Below are 22,254 nucleotides of genomic sequence, written 5' to 3'. Positions count from 1 at the left end.
CCAAAGTGTTTATATATTTTTCAAACTTCTGTCTACCTCTTAAGTGAAAATATTTAAGAATCAGGTATTAAGCCTCTGACATCAAATATGCCAGGAACTATTTAACTTTTCAAAAATAAAATGTGTTATAGGGCACCTGGGTGGCTCAGTTGGTTGAGCATCCGATTCTTGGTTTTGGCTCAGGTCGTGATCTCACAGTTGTGGGATCGAGCCCTGCATCAGGCTCTGTGCTCGGCGTGGAATCTGCTTCAGATTCTCTCTCTCTCTCCCTCCCACTCACTCCCTCTCTAAAATAAGTACATAAAATCTTTTAAAAAGTAAATAAAATAAAATGTGTTATGTTTTATTCCAAAACAGTACCTCTGATTCCTCACTAGAAGGACAAGACTCTCCTCACCCCTTGAGTTCTCAGGGCAATCTGGGCAGATAAACAGTTTTGATCACACACATAATCCATGTCAAGCTCAACTTTTAAAAATTCGTTTAAGTGATGATTAGGACTGGGAATTATTGGTCACTTGAAAAGAAGGCACAAAGAATCATGTTGATCAAGTGCACAAATAAAACATGAGCTCAATTTAATGCTAGGCTGTGCTGTTTCTAATTTAGAAATTCAAATTCTAATTTGATAAGTGTTTTGGAGATTTTTGAGATAGTTATAGATGCACACGCAGTTATAAGAAATAACATACAGGGATCCCCATGCACACTTTATACAGTTTCTTCCAATGGTAATATTTTACAAAACCACAGTACATCACAACCAGGATATTGGCATTGCTACAATCTAGCACACTTATCCACCTTTCTCCAGTTTTGCTTATACTCCTTTTTGTGTCTGTGTGTGTGTTTGTGTCCGTGTGTGTGTATTTGTGTCCATGTGTGTCTGTGTGTGCACTCACGCGTGTGTTTAGTTCTATACAACTGTATCACATGTACAGGCTCAGGACGCACCACAGTAAAGACCATGAACAGCTCCAACGCCATAAGGATCTCTTGGGCTGCCCTTTTATAACTACCTCCTTCCTGCCCCCTTTACCCCACAACCTTCACCTCTAGAAACCACTAATATCTTCCCCATTTCCAAAATTTTATTTCAAAAATTATATGTAACCTTTGGAATTGGCTTTTTTCACTCAGCAGAATTCCCTGGAGATTCACCCAAGTTGCTGACGGTATTAACAGTTTGCTCCTTTTTCTTGCTGCGCAGGATGCCATCATCTGGATGTCCCACGGCTTGTTTCACATTCAGCTGTTGACGGACACATGGGTTTCCAATTTTTTGTTACTATGAACAAAACCGACCCAAACATATGTGTACAGTTTTTTGTGTAAAAATAAGTTTTTATTTCTCCAGGGTAAATGTCCAAAAGTGCATTTGCTGGGTTGCAGGGTAGTTCCACATTTAGTTCTAGAAAAATCTGCCAAACAGCATTCCCACCAGCAAGGTATGAGTGATCCAGTTTATCCCCATCCTTGACAGCATTTGGTGCTGTCACTGTTTTATCTGAGCCAGTCCAATAGGTGTGTGTAGAGTTAGTACCTCTTTGATACCCTTTAAACGAGCTTTGTGAGTGCACCAAGTGTCAGGGCCGCCTGGGTGGTCCAGTTGGTTGAGTGTCCAACTCTTGGTTTTGGCTCAGTCAGGATCTCAGGGTTGTGAGATCGAGCCCCACACTGGGCTCTGTGTTCAGTGCAGAGTCTGCTTCTCCCTCTCCCTCTCCCCTTGCCCCTCTCCACACTCCTGTACTGTCTCTAAAATAAATAAATCTTAAAAAATAACAAAATAGAGGGTATCAAAGTGTGAGCAACCCAAAGCTTGAGAACAAGACAAGCTGGGTGAACTTAGCTGAGACACAGGACTGTCCTGACTCCCTTCACTCGCCTTTCTCCAGGCTCTTCAGTTTCCAATAGAAGGTGAAAAGGCAGATAGAGAAACAAAACTTTTAAAAGTCTTAACAAGGGGCGCCTGGGTGGCTCAGTCGTTAAGCATTTGCCTTCAGCTCAGGTCATGATCCCAGAGTCCTGGGATCCAGACCCGCATCAAGCTCCCTGCTTCTCCCTCTCCCACTCCCCCTGCTTGTGTTCCCTCTCTGGCTGTGTCTCTCTCTGTCAAATAAATAAATAAAATCTTTTTAAAAAATAAATAAATAAAAGTCTTAACGAACAGTAAGAAAGAAACTATCTTTGTGGCAGCTGAGATAAAGCCAAAGTGAGAGTGCAGCAGCCTTCTGGATGGGCCACAGCGCATCCTGCCCCAGCCTGAACGAGGACGGCCACCTGCCCTCCGCTCCCACAGCTCCCCCAGTGTGTACACTTGAGCGGACCCTCTGCCCAACAGCCCCCCGGCGCAGGCCAATATCCCATCTTGTTCAAACTACAGTAACGTAAGCCCGGAACCTAACATGGCACCGAGCACACAGCGAGCGTCTCACAAACACCGGAAAAATGAAGGAATGTTGGAGTAGCTGGGGGATGGATATGCTTCCCCCAGTCTTGGGACTTAACCCGGTAGTTAGGACTAACAGGTGACAAGAAGTTAGTACCAACATTTGGGGGTTTTTTAGTCGACTAACAGGAAAAGCTGTTTTCCAAGGTCACCCCTTTATGAACAAAGGCTGCTTTGCCGGCGCAGATGGAAGGGAGTCCTTTCCCGACTCGCCGCCTACTGCCTGCTTCCACTCACAGGGGTCTCTTCCAACTCGACTCGCGTTGGGGGACACCTCGAGGAGCTTACAGCTGACGGGGCACAGACACCGCGCTAGGAAGGCAGACGTGTGCAGTGGGACCTGCTGCCTCTCCCCCAGGAGGGTTCAGGGAGACTAACCAACTGAGCCGGCGGGTTTCCGAGGCTGAAATCAGCACCGCTGAAGAAAACCTAGGGCCTCGCCCTCCTTTTCTTCAAATCTTCTTCATCGGGATGGAGGACCCCGCCCCCAAGAAGAGCTGGCTGGCAATGCCCCTCTTGCCATCCTTCTCTCCCGCGCCAGCTTGCTCTGCGCTGTAGGCACCGAGCACTACGAGGGTTATGGCCCCCTCACCAGCTTATCTCCGGAGGGAAGGCCGAAAGCGCAAAGCCTCGGCGAGGGCTCCTGTTGGCAACATTACCAGACTTCGCTGTCTATGAATTCTTTTTGTACAGCTGCCCAGAAACCACTCCATGGGGGCATTGTTTGAGAAATAAATAAAAAGAATCGATCAATAATCCTTATGCATGGCATAATTTATTATATACTATATAGTCAACTGCAGCTGCCACTGGAAAAAAAAAATATATATGTATATGTATATCTCCCCAAACAAAGAGAAAAACCCAAAACCATCCCAGAGTCCAAACAACCACATTCTAGCCTGCTTTTCCTGGGAGCAAAGACCAGCGGGCCTACACAAAGCAGATTTCATCCCTCCTTAGCTAAGTACGGAGGGAGGCAGACGAGTCTGGTTAGCACACGAGATTCCCATTAGGTGTGTGGTTTCAGTTATGCTGGCAGGGAACACTGTTCACCAAAGGCTTCCAGAGGTTAGTTTACTCATTTCAGCCAGCGCCATGGGACCGCACTTTTCAGTCCTGTGGCTGCTGAGCTCAGCTGGTCAGGGCCCAATGTTAATGAGGTGGGTTCTGCCAGTCAGAGGTACACTGAAAACTCTGCTCTGTGGTTAGCAACAGGGCCACCATCAGCCCCCACACCAGGCCAGCCTTCTCAAAAGGTTCACACAGGGATATTTTTAGTTCCGAGGGCAGAGAACACAATGTCTCAGGTGGTGGCAAGGCCACAGGGGTGTTCGAGAAAGGAGGCAACTGTCTGACCCACCCAACGCACAATCCAATCATAACAAACCCACAGCCAAGCTCTGAGCCGTTACTCAGCCTCCCCTCCTAGCCTCTGATGCAGTCTCACCAAAACCCAGAGAGAGAGCCCTACCCAGAGAAAAGATGTTTAACCCTGGCCAAGGAGCTCAGTGGAAAGTTGTATTACTTATCATGGTGGGAAGAGAAGAGCAATGCAATCACACTTTTGAACATAAAACCTCCCTCTCTCTGGGAGGAGGTGGGACCCATGAAGGAAGAGACAAGATTAGATAGTAGATGGAGAATACTTCAGGGCATAAGGACTGGAACAGCAAGAACAGCTCAGATGTTAACATGCTTTCCCAGCTAGTGCTGTCTGTCCACAGCCCCTGACACCCCCCCACCCCCCACCCCGAGAATGGGGAAATAAAAGACAGCTGCAGCCCAAATCTTCCACCTTGAGTAAGTCCCAAAAACATCCACCATCTGGAACACTTAGTCCAGGTGGTGAAAGCACAAAGCTAATGGGGCCAACGTTGTGGTTCATACTTAAATATCGGGGCCAAGCCAACTCAGACAAAGAAAGCCCTGTGTCCCCGCCACAAGCAGAACCCTTCCCACCAACTGTTGCACAAATCAAGCCTGTGGTTGAGATGAGGGGATGGGAGAGACACACACACAGATGACTCGGTGCAAACTCTATGAAGAACACCTCCCCCTGACTGCATAGGATGTGCTCTGCGGATATAAAGGCCACGGGTCCCCCTGTTCCCCCAGGCCTGGTAAGGAGATGCAGGAAGCTGGAAGCAGCAAACACTTCCATTCCTTCAAACCATAGTAGCTCAAAGGCACCTCCTCGGAAGCTTTCCCTGACACCCCGAGGCAGATGTGGCCCCCGCCTCCTCCCAGGCACCCAACCCACCACGGCAGCAGGTCCAGAATCAAGATCAATATTTGGCGTCCTCTGTGTGCTCACCCAACTTCCCGAGGGGCTGTGTCTCTCAATCCCCACCCCCACACCCCCGCCACAACTCAACACAAGCTTGAGAGAGGGTCAGAGAAAGACAGGCATGGGAGGAGTGTAGGTGCGACTGAACAGACAGCCTCCGCCCTCAGGGGTTTCAGAACCTCCAGACAGTTGCCTCCTTTCCTGAGCACGGTAGAGGTAACCATTCCCAGAAGCACACACAGACCAGTCAGGGCACACAGCAAATACCAGCAGACCACAGCAACACCTGGCTTTCATCCTATACAAGCATAACCCCGAAAAACATCAGACCCTCACCACTACCCTGAGAAGCAGGCAGTACCTTCCCTACGGCACAGAGGAGGACCAGGCTCGAAGATATTAACTAACTTGCTTATGAGACCACGTAGCTTGAAAGTGGCAAAGCTGGGATTCACCCAAGTAGTCTTACGAACTCAGAATACTGCCTAAAAAGAGCCTTAACTCAAAGTAACAAGCAAATTAAATGGAGGAACATCTAGATCCTAAACTAGGTATATTTCTGATGCTGGTACATGCAAAATAGCAGCTGAAAATGGAGGAAGTTTGGAAAGGAGATGGAGCATCTGGAAAGTTAATCTACATCTTGCATTCTCTAAGGGGCCAGATCGCTTGGGGTTTGGGGGCTGGCTCTTGGAGTCAAGAAAACCCCACTCTATGCACAAAGCACAGGCATGCATATAGTACATAAACAGTATATCTGTGGTATTAAAATTTCATAAGGGAAGTGACAATTGGGAAAAATTACATTAAAAAGGCTTAGGCGGGTAGGGGTGCACCTGAGTGGCTCAGCTGGTTAAGCATCTGCCTTCAGCTCAGGTCAGGATCCTGGAGTCTCAGGATTGAGTCCCGCCCACATCAGGCTCTCTGCTCAGCGGGGAGTCTGACTCTCCCTCTGACCCTCACCCCTCTTGTGCGCTCGCGTGCTCTAATAAAAATCTTTAATAAATAAATAAATAAATAAATAAATAAATAAATAAATAGGCTCAGGGAGGGAGAAGGGGGGCAAATAAGAAAAAAAGCTAGAGAGAAACTGATCTACAGGAAGCAAATGAGAACTAGCAAGAACAGAGTGAGAGGCAAAGGAGACCGATCAGATGTGGCCATGTCAGTCCCAACGCATGTGCAAGAGTCCTAAGGAAGGCAGAAGATGAACAACTCTCTGTGCCCAGGGCACCCTCAGCTTTCCTTCTGCCCTACTTCATTCTTCCACACGTGCAGTTACAAGTATATCAAAAATCAAACACAGAGAAAGGAACATTTATAAAGTGTGTAAGGTATAGAGAACAGCAAAACAGCACCCCCATGCCTGCCACCAGCTTCAGAAAGACAAGGCTCTGTCAGTGCTTTAGAGGGTGCTGGCCATATGTCTATTAGACCTCAATTAAAATAAACTGTCAAATGAAAAAAAGGGGTGGGCCTGCATCTCCCCCAATTCTTCTATCTACTTCCTATCCCAACCAGATGTAACTACTATCCAGAATTTTAATAGTTATCTCATCTTTGTAAGCATACATGTGAATGTATCATTTAGTTTTGCACAATTCTGAGCTTTATATGGGATATCTGATGGAATCCTCTGCAACTTGCCTTATCAGCTCAATGTTGTGATCCAAAAATTCATCCATGTTGACAATTATAGCTATGATTCATTCTTTTCTACGGAATAAATTCACTACAATTCATCCTTTTCCCCATAATGGATACTTGCATTGCTTCTGGTTCTTCATTATTATAAACATCACCGCAATGAATGTCCTGACTCATCCCCTGATTGGCGAACAAGAGTTTCTCCAGGGAATATGTCAGAATTAGCGCTGCAGCAATGTCCACAATAGCCAAACTGTGGAAAGAGCCAAGATGTCCATCGACAGATGAATGGATAAAGAAGAGGTGGTGTATATATATATACAATGGAATATTATGTAGCCATCAAAAGGAATGAAATCTTGCATTTGCAACAACGTGGATGGAACCGGAGGGTACTATGCTGAGTGTAATAAGTCAATCAGAGAAAGACATGTATCATATGACCTCACTGATATGAGGAATTCTTAATCTCAGGAAACAAACTGAGGGTTGCTGGAGTGGTGGGGGGTGGGAGGGATGGGGTGACTGGGTGATAGACACTGGGGAGGGTATGTGCTATGGGGAGCGCTGTGAACTGTGTAAAACTGTTACATCACAGACCTGTACCCCTGAAACAAATAATACAGTATATGTTAAAAAAAAAAAAGAAGAAGAAGATAGCAGGAGGGGAAGAATGAAGGGGAGGAAATCGGAGGGGGAGACAAACCATGAGAGACTGTGGACTCTGAGAAACAAACTGAGGTTTCTAGAGGGGAGGGGGGTGGGGGGATGGGTTAGCCTGGTGATGGGTATTAAAGGGGCACGTTCTGCATGGAGCACTGGGTGTTATGCACAAACAATGAATCATGGAACACTACATCAAAAACTAATGATGTAATGTATGGTGATTAACATAACATAATAATAATAAAAAAGATCACATTGACGTGTTGATATAATTAACCATATTAGTAGATGGTTAATTAACTAATATGGTTAATTATATTAATATGTTGATGTAATCTTTACATGTTAAGCCACTTTGCATTCCTGGAATAAATCCCATTTGGTCATAATTAAAAAAACAATACGTGTTGCAAATATTTTCTCCTAAAAAAAAAAAAAAAGAATTAGCGCTACAGCTACAGGCTATGCACCTCTTTGTATTACAAAGAAAAATATATATTCACAAGCTCTCTGTGTGAGTTCAGGTAGCCATTACTTGATACAATCAGGATTTTGTCTTTGCTCCACTGGAAAGTATGAAATGATAGAGTTTGAAGATGCATTTGTTTGATTACTAATAAAGTTGAACATGTGTTCTAAGTTTACCGGTCATTTATGTTTCCTATCCTGCAAATTCCTTTGCACATCTTGAGCCATTTTTTATTGGGTGATTTGTCTTTTTCTTAGGAAATTTCTTTATGTATTCTAAATACTAATCCTCTGTCAGCTTGTAAGTGACCTATTAGTAACTTGTTTTTTCACTTTCTTCATTGTCTCTTTGGATACATCCAAAGATGTACACAATTATACACTGATGATTACACATGATTATACACTGACAAGTTATTTTAATGTAGTTAAACTTAGCAATTTTTTCCTTTACAATTTGTACTTTTTGTGTCTTAAGAACTCTTTCTCAACCCTAACATTAACAGATACACTACATCACACTTTCTAAAAATGATATACTTTCTCACTGTAAGTCCTTAATCTACCTTGAAAAGCATAAGTGTGGGGATGCCCGGGTGGCTCAGTTGGTTAAGCGACTGCCTTCAGCTCAGGTCATGATCCTAGAGTCCCTGGATCGAGTCCCGCAAAAGGCTCCCTGCTCAGAAGGAAGTCTGCCTCCCCTTCTGACCCTCCCCCCTCTCATGTGCTCTCTCTCTCTCAAATAAATAAAATCTTTAAAAAAAAAAGGATAAGTGTGCATTTCTTTTTAACATAGCTAAACAACTGTGTCACCTCTGTTTATTGAACACTTCATCTTTTCCACACAGATCCAAAATGCTAATTCTGTCACAAAACAAGTTTCCATCTATATACACAGGTGTTTTCTAAACTCCATTCTGTTCCACTGGTCTACTTGTCTACCCTGGCGCCAATACAACAATGTCCTAATTATCATAACTTTATAAGTCAGAATAACTGGTAGGGCATATCCTCTGATTTTGGTATCAATTTTATACTATTTTCATAAAAGGTAGGCTTCCTCTTTTTCTCTTTTCTGAAAAAGTCTGGGAAAGATTTAAGCCATTTGTGTCTTGGATGTTTGGCAGAATTGGTATATTATTAGTGTTTTCTTTACAAATAGATTTTTGACTAGTGATTCAATTTCTTTTCATGGTGATAGCACAATGTGGTCTCTTTCTTCATGAGTCAGTTTCAGTAAGTTGTATTTTCTAGAAATGTGTCTGCTTTGCTAAAGTCTTCAAGATTTTTGGTGTAAAGCTGTGCAAAATATCCTCTTACTATATTTTTTCATCAACTTTTCCATACCTAATACTGCTTATTTGTGCACTTTCTTTTTCCTTGACCAATATTGCCACTGATTATTTTATTAATTTCTGCTCTTATTTTTGTTGTTTCCTTCCTTTCCTTCTATTCTGTCCTAACTTAAGTTGTATGCTTAGTTCATTATTTTTCAGCCTTCCTGCTTTTTTAATATAAGATTATGATTTCCAATTAAGTACCATTCTAGCCACACCTACAAATTTTGATATGTAACATCTTTTTCATTCATTTCTAACTATTTTCTAATTTCTAGTATGATCTCTTTTTTGACCTACAAGTTATTTAAAAATATGTTCTCTTTAATTTCTAAATGAATTAGAGTTTTCAGGTCATCTTGTGTTATTGGTTTCCAAACTTAACTGCACTGGGATTAAAGAGGGTAACCTATATAAAACACATACTTTGAAATTTTGTTGAAAATACTTTGAAATTTGTTGAAATTTATGATCCATATATGATTAATTTTTTAAGATTTTATTTATTTGAGACAGAGAGAGAGAGAGAGAGAGAACACGAGCAGGGAGAGAGGGGCAGAGGGAGAGGAAGAGCAAGAAGCAGAGTCCCCACTGAGCAGGGAACCCAAAGCTGGGCTCAATCCCAGGACCCAGGGATCATGAGCTGAGCTGAAGGCAGGTGCTTAAATGACTGAGCCACCCAGGCACCCCCATATGTGGTTAATTTTTATAAATACTCTGTATTCTTTAAAAGAGTATGAATTCTCTAGTTGTTATGTGTAACAATTTACATATATTTCTTATATCAAGCTTATTATTTTTTCCTTGTTTTTTCTACATGATCTATCAATTAGCCATCAGTTATGTTAAAATCTCTCCCTATAGGGGCACCTGGGTAGCTCAGTCAGTTGGGCGACTGCCTTCAGCTCAGGTCATTGTCCTGGAGTCCCGGGACTGAGACCCACATCGGGCTCCCTGCTCAGCGGGGTTCTGCTTCTCCCTCTGCCCTTCACCCCACTCGTGCTCTCTGGCACTCGCTCTCTCAAATAAATAAATAAAACCTTAAAATAAAAATCTCTCCCTATAATCATATATTTATCTATCTTTACGGTACTGATCAACTTTGCATTATATATCTTAAAGCAAACAAACTTAGAATTAGAGCACCCTCCCAATTAACTCTTTATCGTTAAACAATAAAACTCTTTGTCTCTAATAATGCTCTTTGCCAGCCATTGATAAAACTGTACCAGGGGAGAAGAGAGTCTTAGATTTGCTTGGAACATCTTTTCCCATCCTTTTACTATCAAACTTTCCATGTCCCTCCATTTTAAGTAGATCTTGCTAAGAAGTATATCTCAGGACTCTGTTTTTATTTGTTTATTTTCCTTTATTTCTGTTTTTCTTTTATCCAGTCTGACAATCTTTTTCTGGGCGATATGGGTGGGGATTAGGTCCATTTACATGGATTGTGATTACTGATATATTTGCATTTATCTGCCATTTCTTTTGTATGTTTTTTCCATGTTTCACCCTTTTCCATGTTTCACCCTTACTTTTTTTTTTTTTAAAGATTTTATTTATTTATTTGGGAGAGAGAGAGAGCACACAGGCAGAGGGGAGGGGCAGAGGGAGAGGGAAAAGCAGGCTCCCCACTGAGCAGGGAGCCTGATGCAGGACTCGATCCTAGGACCCCAGGATCATGACCTGAGCTGAAGGCAGATGCTTAACCAACAGAGCCACCCAGGTGCCCTCACCCTTACTTTTCAATGACATTTCTAACAGATGAAGCTCCCCATTTTTTAAGGGGTTAAAAAAGGAATAGTACTGTCTCACCATCCCTACTCTACAGAAAATTGATGAATTAAAATTCAGTGGTGAAAAGCTTTCCTAAAGTTATAAAGCTAATCAGTGAGAAAGCCCAGGACCTAATACACCACCAAGTACTCTTCTGCTACACCACAACGGACCCTTACCCACAGCAGTAGTAGTAAGATTGGACACATTTCACAGATCCTCCTCGACATTTCACCTTCTACTCACAAAGTAAAAGTGACAGGTATTATGCTATTCATTTTACATATGGGAAAAGAGAGATATAGGGGCAAAGTCATTTACCTATGGGCAGAGAAATCTTGGTTAAACACATAAATATTAAATTTCTAGAAAACTTGAACTCTTAAAAAAAAAACACCAAACAGAAATTTGTGGAAGAAAAGAAACCCATTAATGAGGGCTTGGGTACCTATGTAATCCCTACTAGCCAGGGATACCCCAAACATGTATTATTTATTATTGGGTCTGCTTAGAAAATCCTATGAAGATCTGACAGCAATGATTCGACAGTAATGATTTTCATTTTCACCATTTTAGAAGACGGAAACCACTTGAGTACAAAAAGTAGTCAATATCATATTTAAAGCAAAGAAAGTTAATGTGCCATTGGGATTTTCTATCTTCCAGGATGAGAAGTAAGCCTAAAAAGTACCAATTTTCAAGAAACATCTAAAAAATAGCCCAAGTCAGGTTCACTTCTCTAACCACATGGCACGTCTTATTTTCTTGGTCTCACATTCTGGTGTCTCTTGCCCAGAGGCTCCTGCTTCTTCTGGTTCTTCACCTCCATGAACCTCTAAGGATCAAACATTTTTTGTGGGTTGACTTCCAAGTCAGTTTTTGGTTCTATTGTCTTTACTACATAGATTTCCAAGCAGAGACTCATTTTTTTCAAATTAGGAATCTACAGAGTCAAGTAGCGTATAGCAGAGGACACTGGACAAAGTCTGCCCCTCCACTACAGAAAGATCCTCCTGGTAGGATCTCAGATCCCTTGGTAGCTAAACACATCAAGAGGCTTTCAATCCTCCTGCATGCAAAAGCAATTCTCAAACATCCCCTTTGAAGTAGCCCTTGTTCTCCACTCCAGGCCAGGGTAAGAATAAAAAATACTACTGGAATTCTGATCTACAACAGCTACCGTGGCATAAATTATTTGACATTAAAATTATTCCCATTTAATGATATCATTCACTCTACTTTCTTCTGAATTTGTATGAGAAATCACAGGTCCTCAACAAGCATTTGTTTTAATAAGATCATTTGATTAGGTATGATCTTAGCACCATCTGTAGTTAGTTTTATTCTAAAACTTTCATATTCGATGGTTTTAAAAATAACTTGGAGGAAGCAAGTACAGGATAAGAATGTATGAAACCTTTATCATAAATGTCTTATTGATCATCAGCAAGTCTTTCTCATCTTTTCCAGGCGTCCAAGGCTAATAACTGCATCTCTTGATTCCCAGTTCAGGACTCTTTCCTCTCAAAAAGCAAAGAAAGCAGCTTAAAAGGAAATAAGGCACATAATCATACCTTCCTTGCAAGCATGTTGGCCAGCTGAGACACAGCCATGTGGCCAAACAGAAACTGCACCAGCCGCTGTTTGCCCCATTCCATCCAGAAGTTCCACTCAAAGTCGGTCGGGTCCTAAATAGGCCGAAACAGGAGTTAATCAGAGGGATTTTCGAACCTCTTAGAACACAAACCCCAGTCAATAAAACAACCAGAAAGAAGGCCAATGTGACTCCAAACTCCATAAGATGGCATTTATACCCTTCCAGCCCGAGTGCCACCACAGCCCCACCCACTTGGACTCTTCCCTCCAGCTTGGCTGGTCTCATTGCCATCCTCCAAATAAGCACCTGGTCAGAGTGGATCCCCGAGGACCCTCTGTGGAACAGAAACCATTATTATTCCCATTTTATAAAAGATGAAACAGAGGTTTAAAGAATTCAATTCATGTACCCAGTGTCACAGAGATAGTACAAGCAATGAATCGAGGTTATCTCAGGTTTGCCACCGAACGAGAGAAATGCAAATTGGATGCTAATAAAATTGCTTAAGGTCAATCGCGTTAAATCTTGCTGTCATTTCAGGCAGGAGGATAATTTGATAGAGAAATTAACCAATTCCCCATAGGATTAGGATGAAAGAATGAGAGATATGCTTCCTTTCCCTTCAGGAAGCTGTGTGTCCATTAACACCCTGTGTCTGGACTTGTACCAGGCAGGGGAAAACTTCTGGCAAGACCGAACAGGTGAACAGCTGGGAACTAACACCCAAAAGCCTTGGTTTGGCCTCAGGAGCCCCAGGGAGATCGTGGTGGCCAAGGTGCATATGGAAGGAATAAACACTGATTGGCCACTCTAAAATGGGCAATGCAGGGTTGGCCAGTGAGCATCTTGGCACCACCATGATAAAGTGGGGATCTGAGATCCTCAGGATTTTCTAGCCAAATTGTGTGGGTGGGGAAGGAATCCCCTAGTGCTAGTGATACTGAACAATTCACCAGTCTGCCAACAGAACTTTAATTGGATTTAAAGGAAAATATGTGATTTTTCTTTCTTTTTTTTTTTTTTTTACATCTGAGGATTGAGGGGCAATTTCATACAATTACACATATTACAAAACTCTTTTTCCAGAAGGTAAACTATAGATAGAATTTATCTTGATTCCTATCAGACTGTGAATACAGAGGCAGGAAACCTAGCAGCCAAAGTTGCAAACTTGTTTTGGTTTAGATCCCGGATCTACCCGTATACTGGTTATGATATCTCAAACGAGATGCTTTACCTTTCTGTTCTATCTGCTCATATGACAACATTACTGATCTAGGGGTTTGTGAGGGCTTTCTGCTGTTTGTTTTTTAAAGATCTGTTGATTTATTTGACAGAGAGAGAGCGTGGTGGGGGCAGAGAAGGAGAGAGAGAATCTCAAGCAGGCTCCACGAGATCATGACCTGAGCCAAAATCAAGAATTGGATGCTTAACTGATGAGTCACCCAGGTGCCCCGGGGTTTGTGAAGTTTAAATGAGAACATATATACACCAAAAGTTTAAAACAGTACCTGGCACACTGCACTCACTAAAAATTGTTACCTGCACTAACTGTTAGTCCCATGTACTCCCATCCTATGCTATCCAACAAGACTGTATCATGCTTTACATGGTGCCACTTGTTTAAATATTTTTTTCCATTTTCCAAATAAATACAGTACTGACATTATCAAATAACATCTGTTCTCCACATTCAAGATCCGGATACACACACAACCTGCTCATAGAGCCCCCATCCCCATTAAAATCATGGATCTGGTCCAGTTCCTTCCATTCAGAGATGACGATATCAGAGCCCAGGACATGCCCATGCCCCACAGCCAAGGCAGCAGCAGAGCAGAGAACTCCAACCTTTGACCTGGCTCTTGACCCCGGTCCAAAGCTCGTTTCCCCATCTCAAAAATTTTAAACTAGTGGAGAGTAAATTAACTAAATAAAGGCAAACAGGCTCAAAGGTCACGTGATGATGTCATGCTAGGAAAATGCCATTTTTGTAACAAGGATAAAAGTAAAAACACTGAAAGCCAAGCTTGAAATTTTTTTTAATTCCCTCCCCCTCAAAAATATTCCAACATGTTACCTTTTTAAATATAATGTTCTTAAACACTAAGAATTACACTTAAAATTCAGAACCCCGGGCTTACCTATGCTTCAAAACTTTTCCAACTTTAATTTTTTAGCAGAAAAATGATATCTCATAAAATATAAGAAACCAAAAAGACCTTTATGTTCCACCAAAAGGCCCAGGATTACTGAACACCCTGTGCTGGTTAAACCCCATCAACAAAAATTACAGTCTTTCATCATTAATTCCTTTTCAGAAAATATCCATTTAAAAGAAATAAAAACATTTCTCTCCTGTCTGTCCTTCTCCATTTAAAATATTTACCTACAGGAAATAACCGGACAGAAAAGCTGAGCCAATGAACAGAACAAGATGGCCAATAACTAGTGGTTGATGATTTGGGTAAGAAAAATGTTGACTCGCCTGCTTTTATAGGCAAAAACTTTACAGAAGCTGAGTTCAATCACACAATTCAAGGCAAATGGTAGAGCCCCAAATCAAGAACAATTTTTTCATATTTTGTTCCTTCCCCATTTCCTTTCTCGACCCTGCAATTCTTAGTCAATTTGAAAACTATTCTTCAGTTCTCGAAGTGAGTCATAGACTGGGGGATACATTCTAGCCAGACAGAACCGGGACGGCTCCTCCACAAAGGGGAGACTGAACTCCAAGGGACGGTCATCCACATGCCATGTTCCGTATCAGTGCTTCTCAACCTTTGGTGTGCACACAAATCATCTACACATCTTGTTAAAATGTAGATTCTGGCCCAGATTCTTATCTCTGGGATGGGGCCTGGGATTCTAGATTTCCAACAAGCTCTCAGATGATGCCATCTGCTGGCCTAGGGGCCACATGGCGAGTAGCAAAGATCTAACACTGATTATGCCTCCCTACAGCTAAATGTTCGTCACCCCAGAGGACCCTTAGCAGCTCACCCCACCTCATATGGTTCCCAGGCAGGGACACACTAAAGTGGACCACCCAATATTTACAAACTGAACCACCATCATCCTTCACACTATAGAAAGCTCTGAGCACCTAGATTCAAGAATTTTTTTAGATGAATAAGTTAACACACACAGTTATTCATTCTGATGCTTTCAATCTGCAACCAGGCAAAACCGAGAAGTCTAAAGCACAGGATAGTTCAAAAGAAAGCGCTCCAGGCCTGGTATTCCTAACTACCTCTTTCCCATACAGACAGCAGAGTTCTATCCTAGGGACTGTGGGAAACCCTACGAGTATTCCTTGCCTTGGAGAACTCGCAGAACCAAAACCAACCCCCCACCGTTAAGACACTGAAAATCTGCAAGGCAGGAGAGGTCACAGGGATGTAATTCAACCATATATATTTGTATAAATGAGACCTTTCCTTCTCATATAAATCACTAATATTCTGGGTATGTATTTTCCAATGAAAACTTCCCAACAACCCTTCCAGTCATTTTTTTTTTAACCCTGTGTTACAGATGAGTTAATCGGAGGTCAGAGTAGGCAAATTATTTGCTCAAAATTAGTACGGGGGAGAGCAGGATTTCAAACACAGGCCTGTTACCAAAGAGGAAGTCCTTTTCCAAGATGTTCCTACTTGTGCTGACTCTACCTGGACTCTCCTGCCTCGCCCAGACAGACACACACATGTGTGCATACATGCACCCCACTATCCGGCCAAATGGTGTCCAACCAAGAGGGTGCTTCCTTAATGCCACCATAACCACAGAGATGCTGGCTCAAGTGTGATGCCTTTTACCTTCTTCCAAGTGGACCTCACTGTGCCCCCTTCTGTCATTCACATCTCCATTCCAGCCCCTTTATCATAGTGGATTTTATCCTAGTGCTTTTTATTACAGTTAATTCGTGTATTTTCTCTCGAGGAAGAAAAGATGGCAAGTTCTTGAGAGTAAGAACCTTGACTTAACCAAATTTGTGTCAAAAATGCCCAACATTCAGTGAGCCTTAAAAATGGTGGGGGAGTGCAATCAGGCATCCTAAGTTCTCATCACACTTCTGCTCCTGCACAAACCTGAGTAAGTCCCTTGGCTATCTGGACCTGAGCCTTCTTACAGGTAAAATGAAGGGATAAACTAGCATGATGTCTAAGATTCCTTTCTGAGAGTAAAAAAAAAAAAAAAAAAAAAAAAGTTATATTCCAGATTAAAGGAAAGAAACCCTAGTAGAATGCTAGTCACCTACCTACAGACTTTGAGTTCTGACCAAGTGCCCACCCTTTAGGAAAGCAGTTGATCCCCCATCACCCTCCCATGTACCAATCCAGGCCTCCACCCTGTCTGCCTGCTCTGTTCCAGAAAGTCCACCACTCATCCAGCCTGCCCTCTTTCCCAGATTGAGAAGAAACTACTACAGTATATTTAGTATGTAGTAGGATACCGCCCATAGCAAGATAAGTCAACTATCCTCAGTGAGGCTAAATATCATGCCCTGGGTCCAACAGCCAATATATGACAAAGCCTGATTTTAAAGCCCTAGATCCTAGGCTGCTAAGTCCATATTTCATGTGGTAAATACATATAGCATAAAAATGGTTAAGATGGTAAATTTTAAGGTATTGCTCGGTGGCATTAAGTCCGTTTACGCTGTTATACAACCATAACCACCATCCAGCTCCAGAATTTTTAGCTAGAATGTTCAACTGCTTGACTCAATAGAGTTAAATCTGACATTCATTTCTACACTTCTCTGGAACCTTGAAGGGAGGATGGGTGGAGATTCCCATAGAGTGATTTGTATTATGTATGTATTTGGTAATAAATAATAAATTATTTTACTCTGATAGCCCCGGAAACACAAATTCACATTTTTTAAGTTCATATCCTGAAACAGACAGACACTCATAGATAAAATCTGAGAGAGGTGACTGGCTCAAGATCCCCCAAACCCAGTCAAAAGAAAGGAAAGAAGAAGGATTCAAGAAACTGGACTGAAAAGGAGTGAACCCATGGCTAACAAAAGGGAAACATGAACATTCAGAAAAGCTGCAACATCTAAAACTCCATGGGAGGGGAGCCTGGGTAGCACAGTTAAGTGTCCAATTCCTGGTTTTGGCTCAGGTCATGATCTCAGGGTGGTGATCCTTCAGGGTCATGAGATGGAGCCCCACATCAGGCTCCACACTCAGTGTGGCGTCTGCTTAGATTCTCTCTCTCCCTTTCCCTCTGCCCCTCCCCACTGTGCTCACTCCTTTCTCTCTCTCTCTCTCCCCCCCCTCCTCTCACTAAAATAAAATAAAATATAAAATGCCATGGGAAGCAACCATCCTAAACTTCTCCTCAAAATAAAATATTGGCTCTGGATGGCAGATTCTGCCCACTAGCCCAATCAACATTTTTCCAACCCTTTTCTAGCATGACTTCCTAAACATTAGAGGTCAGAAGACAAAACAACTACATTTCCCAGAATTCTCTGCAGCTAGCTAGCGTATCTGCAAGCGCCCCAGCTTCTGATGAACAAATATACAATGACTTGGAAGGTGTAAGAACATAAAGATGTATAGGCTGTGAGACTCTCCTGAAAGAACAGTGGTAGAGGCCCCTGTTTTCCTGCAGCAGCATCAGTGGCGATTCCAGGGTCCAGGCAGCCCAGAGGCGTGGCAGCTACCCTGTGGGCAGTTTGGCTAGTGCACCCCAGCACTATCCACTCAAGCTGGGACCTGGGCAGATGCCACGGTTCTGCTCTGGGAATTGTTCCTGGAAGTTCACTTCATGCCTGTCCCTACAGTCCTTCTGACTACTCTAAAATCTCCTTACATTCCTGCAATAAATTCCTTTCTGCTTAAACTGCCTAGTGTGGGTTCTACTGTCTGCAATGGAATCTTAATCAACACACCTCAGAAGGAATTTTTCTTCTGATTGCAATCCAGCTCCAGCTATATAACAGAACCCACTACGAAAATAATTCACTTTGAAGAACACTATTCTGAAATAAGTCTATTCAGTGGAGGAAAATAAAATGGAGCAAAACACCAGCTAGGTCAGTTCAAGGAGATTCTAGAACTGAATAATGAAGGCAGTGAGTGTGTCACATTCACAAGTACATCAATTTATATATTTCAAACCCAAACAGAAAATCATCTAACTTACCCACCAAGCTGTATTTTTCATTACCATCATTCTTTTTTCCCTCAGATAGAGGAGACAATAGGGAGCTGAATGTACTGTATATTACGGTTTTCCTTACCCTCATACCCAGCATTTTTCAAAAAAAAGAAATATATCAGAAATACTAGACACTTTTGTGTATCTATTTCCTAAATAGCATTATGCTCATATTATTTACTTTGAGAACATACCTAAGATCTCATCACATTGAGCAAAAGTTATCTCTGAACAGAGAAAACCTTTGTTAAGACACTTGAATCCAGAAATGTTTCCCTGCGTGTTCAAAGGCAGCAAGCTCACCTTAATGCCTATAAATCTCCAAAGGAGAAAAAAAAAAAAGAGAGAGAGAGAACTAATTTGTAAGAATTCTGCCAAGAAGCACTGCTCTCTGGATGAACTCAGGTTAATAATTCACTTAGCAATTACTGGAATAGTTTTATCTTTCAACAGATGTTTTGCTATGTCGAAAATAATTTGAACCAAATTATTTTACGGCTCACAATTTCCAGAGACAACACTCATCCCCCAACCAACATTTCCTTAAAGATGAAATGTTTTGGGGTGCCCAGCTGGCTTAGTAGGTAGAGCATCCGACTCTTGATCTAAGAGTTGTGAGTTTAAGCACCATGTTGGGTGTGAAGCCTACAAAAAAATAAAATAAAATAAAAAGATAAAATGTTTTCATTAACAGAACTTTTTTTTCTATAAATAATAAATTTTTTAAATTAAACAAATTTTTTTGCCAGCCTGCACAGGTAAAGAAGATGCTCACAAGGGTGGGGATGCCATCAACAGGGCCAGCACAAACTACAATTATTCTACACTATATCATTCCTAGTCTCTTAACTGGCCCTCATGATCTAAGCCTTAGAAATCATCCAGGGTATGATGGGAGCAAGGAGATGTTCTACAGAAGAAAAGGGATTCTCTCAAGATGACTTAATTAAATCAAGAGGACCTAAATTCTTTGAATCTCCTCAACCCAACTAACAACCTAAATTCAGTAACATTCTCTGGCTAATCCTCTACCTACCTACTTCCTAGAAGTTGCTCCAGATTATTCAAGACCTATGCATATACTCGATCAAACATGTATAGATTCTGTCTCCCTGCCTTGTCTACTCTATATTTCTCCTTTTCTTCCTGAAGCTAAGAGAATCAAATTTTTAAAAAGAAATGTTACATTCTAGTATAAAGTCAAAGGCACAAAAACTATATTCTTTTCCCCACACCTCTCAAACTGGAAAAACACTATATTTTCTACAAGGTACATGCAGAAATGAGTTGTAAACGGGTAATAAGGCTGATAAATAAGCTAGAGATCATGACCAAAAAGGTAATAGAACAGGATGGCTAGACGGCAAATTATTTACATAAGATTTCCCAGCTACAAACTCTGCTAATAAATCCTGCATCCCATTAGCGTCGCTTCTCTCGAATACCAAAAAGACAGAGTGAGTCACAGTAAAATGGAAAAAAAAAAATGGTCCCCCACACTTTGGAAGCCTTGGCCCCTAACATGGCCCTCCCACACAGAGGATTTGCTTTCTGCTTAGGAAGTCTGCACATATTCAAGGAAACTAGTTAATACACAACACCTCTACTGTGGGTAGACACGGGCAAACTGGAACTCCAGGTAGAATCCCCAAATGTTAAAGGTCCCCAAGGCAGAAGGCCAATTCAGAAAGATTTGAGCGATAAAAAAGAGAAAAAACAAAAACATTTTTGTCATCTATCCAGGGGGACAGGAGGGGAAGTCTTCATAACCCCAAATATTTTTCTTCTTGAATTATACACGCTGCATGAAAGACCAGGAAAGTGGCCAGAATATGTGAAGGGTTCTCCCACACACCTTTTCCATCTGTCCCCTTTGCCCATCAGCTGCCCAAGCTCTCAAAGAGAGACCTCCTTGTGAAACAGAAAATACATATATTGGTCTCTGCCCACAGAGCTCCCAAAATCCTTCTAATTTCTTGTGATAAGAGCATTGGGAGAATTTTTTGTTCTAATACTTGGTCTTTGACCCTGGGTCCTGACACAGGGCTCCTAATTCCCCTGGAATTGTCTGGGTGAGAGGAGCATCTTTTGTTGTAATAAGGTGACCCTTGGTGGGTTCCTGGAGGAGGGCTGCTCACCAGAAAGACCAAGCCAGGATTAGAAGCTTGGAATTTCCCACCCACCCACCCCCATTCTCCAGAGAGGGGAGACAGGCTGGAAATCAAATGAATGATCATGCCTATGTAAGGAAGCCTCTATAAAAATCCCAAAAGTGGAGGGTGGGGGGATGGGATAGCCCAGTGATGGGTATTAAGGAGGGCACATATTGCATGGAGCACTAGGTGTTATACGCAAACAGGGAATCATGGAACACTACATCAAAAACTAATGATGTAATGTATGGTGACTAACATAAAATTTTTTTAAAAAATCCCAAAAGTACCAGTTTCACAGAACTTCTGGGTTGGTGAACTCATGGTGGTACTGAGAGAGGGGTGCTCCTGGAAAGGGCATGGAAGCCCCACACCTCTTCCCACAGGCCTTGCCTATGCACTTGTTCCATCTGGATGTTCACGTGTATCTTTTATCATATCCTTCTATAATAAACTCACTTCCCCCCAACCCTCCCATGAAGAATGGCTAAAAACCCTGGATGTCATTATAAAACAAACATAAGAAAACTGTGAAAGAGGAAAGAAGAAAGCAGCCTGGCTAGGAAACTCAGGATTTGAGGAATGACATGAACAAAATAAAATAACTCACAGATGGGCTTCACAGTGGAGGTAGAGGACACATGAAAGAATCATCGAACATAAAGATAGGTCAATAGAAATTACACAGTCTGAATAACAGAAAAAAATAGGCTGAGAAAATAAACAGAACCTCAGGGATCTGAGGTACAATTATAAAAAATATAACATTCATGTCACTGGAATCCTAGAAGGAAAGGGGAAAAAATGTGGGGCTGAAAAAAAATTAAAAGAAATAATGGCTACAAATTTCACAAATTTGGCAAAAGGCATAAACCTACAGAGTCAAGATGCTGAATGAACCCAGTCAAATTAAGTATACCAATTATAAGAAAATGGCAGAATGAATTTTTAGGAACTGATCCAAATCTATGCTGTCTGCAAAAAATTCACTTCAAATATAACACAAATATAAGGATAGAAAAGGATACACCACACAAAAGAAAGCAACAGTCACTATATTAATATATCAAGGGGACTTCAGTGAAAGAAAATCACCAGGATCATTAAATTATGATAAAAGGGTCAATCCAACAAGAAAATGTAGCAACCCTTGGTGTATGTACCAAAAAACAGCTGAAATATCCATGAAGAACTGACAGAAAAGGAGAAACAGACAAATCCACAATTACAGTTAAGACTTCAACACCCCTCTCTCTCAACAGTTGATAAAACTCCTAGACAGAAAATCAAGGATACAGGAAAGCTTACCACCAACCAACAGGATCTTATCAACATTTATAGGACATTGCATCCAACAGCATCAGAACACACATTCTTTTTAAGTACCCATGGAACATTCACTAAGATAGACTATATCCTGAGCCATAAAACAAATCAACAAATTTAAAAGAATTTCATCATACAGAGTGTATTCTCTGACCACAATGGCATCAAACTAGAAATCAGTACCAGAAAGATAACAGGAAAATCTCCAAACACTTAGAAATTAAGCAAGATAGTTCTAAATAACCCATGAGTCAGAGGGGAAGTCTTGAGGGAAATAAAAATATAGAACTGAATAAAAATGAAAGTACGATTTATCAAAATATGTAGGATGCAGCTAATGCAGTGCTGGAAAAATATTTATAACA

General features: G+C 41.7%; 1 protein-coding gene across 11 annotated transcripts in view; it reads right to left on the bottom strand.

The window, feature by feature from the left end:
• Nucleotides 1-22,254, bottom strand: part of HHAT (hedgehog acyltransferase) — a 347,597-nt gene that overhangs the window by 271,130 nt on the left and 54,213 nt on the right. For all 11 annotated transcript variants that reach the window (XR_003523359.2, XR_003523361.2, XM_027613624.2 and 8 more), the window contains one exon: nt 12,208-12,321. Coding sequence is in view for 9 of the 11 variants with exons in the window: in XM_027613624.2 (XP_027469425.2) it covers nt 12,208-12,321 (114 nt within the window). In the remaining 2 variants the exon portion in view is untranslated. The remainder of the gene's footprint in view (nt 1-12,207; nt 12,322-22,254) is intronic.

The sequence above is a fragment of the Zalophus californianus genome, chromosome 10 (assembly GCF_009762305.2).
Source record: "Zalophus californianus isolate mZalCal1 chromosome 10, mZalCal1.pri.v2, whole genome shotgun sequence".
Lineage (NCBI taxonomy): Eukaryota > Metazoa > Chordata > Mammalia > Carnivora > Otariidae > Zalophus > Zalophus californianus.
This window is presented reverse-complemented; position numbering and strand designations above follow the sequence as displayed.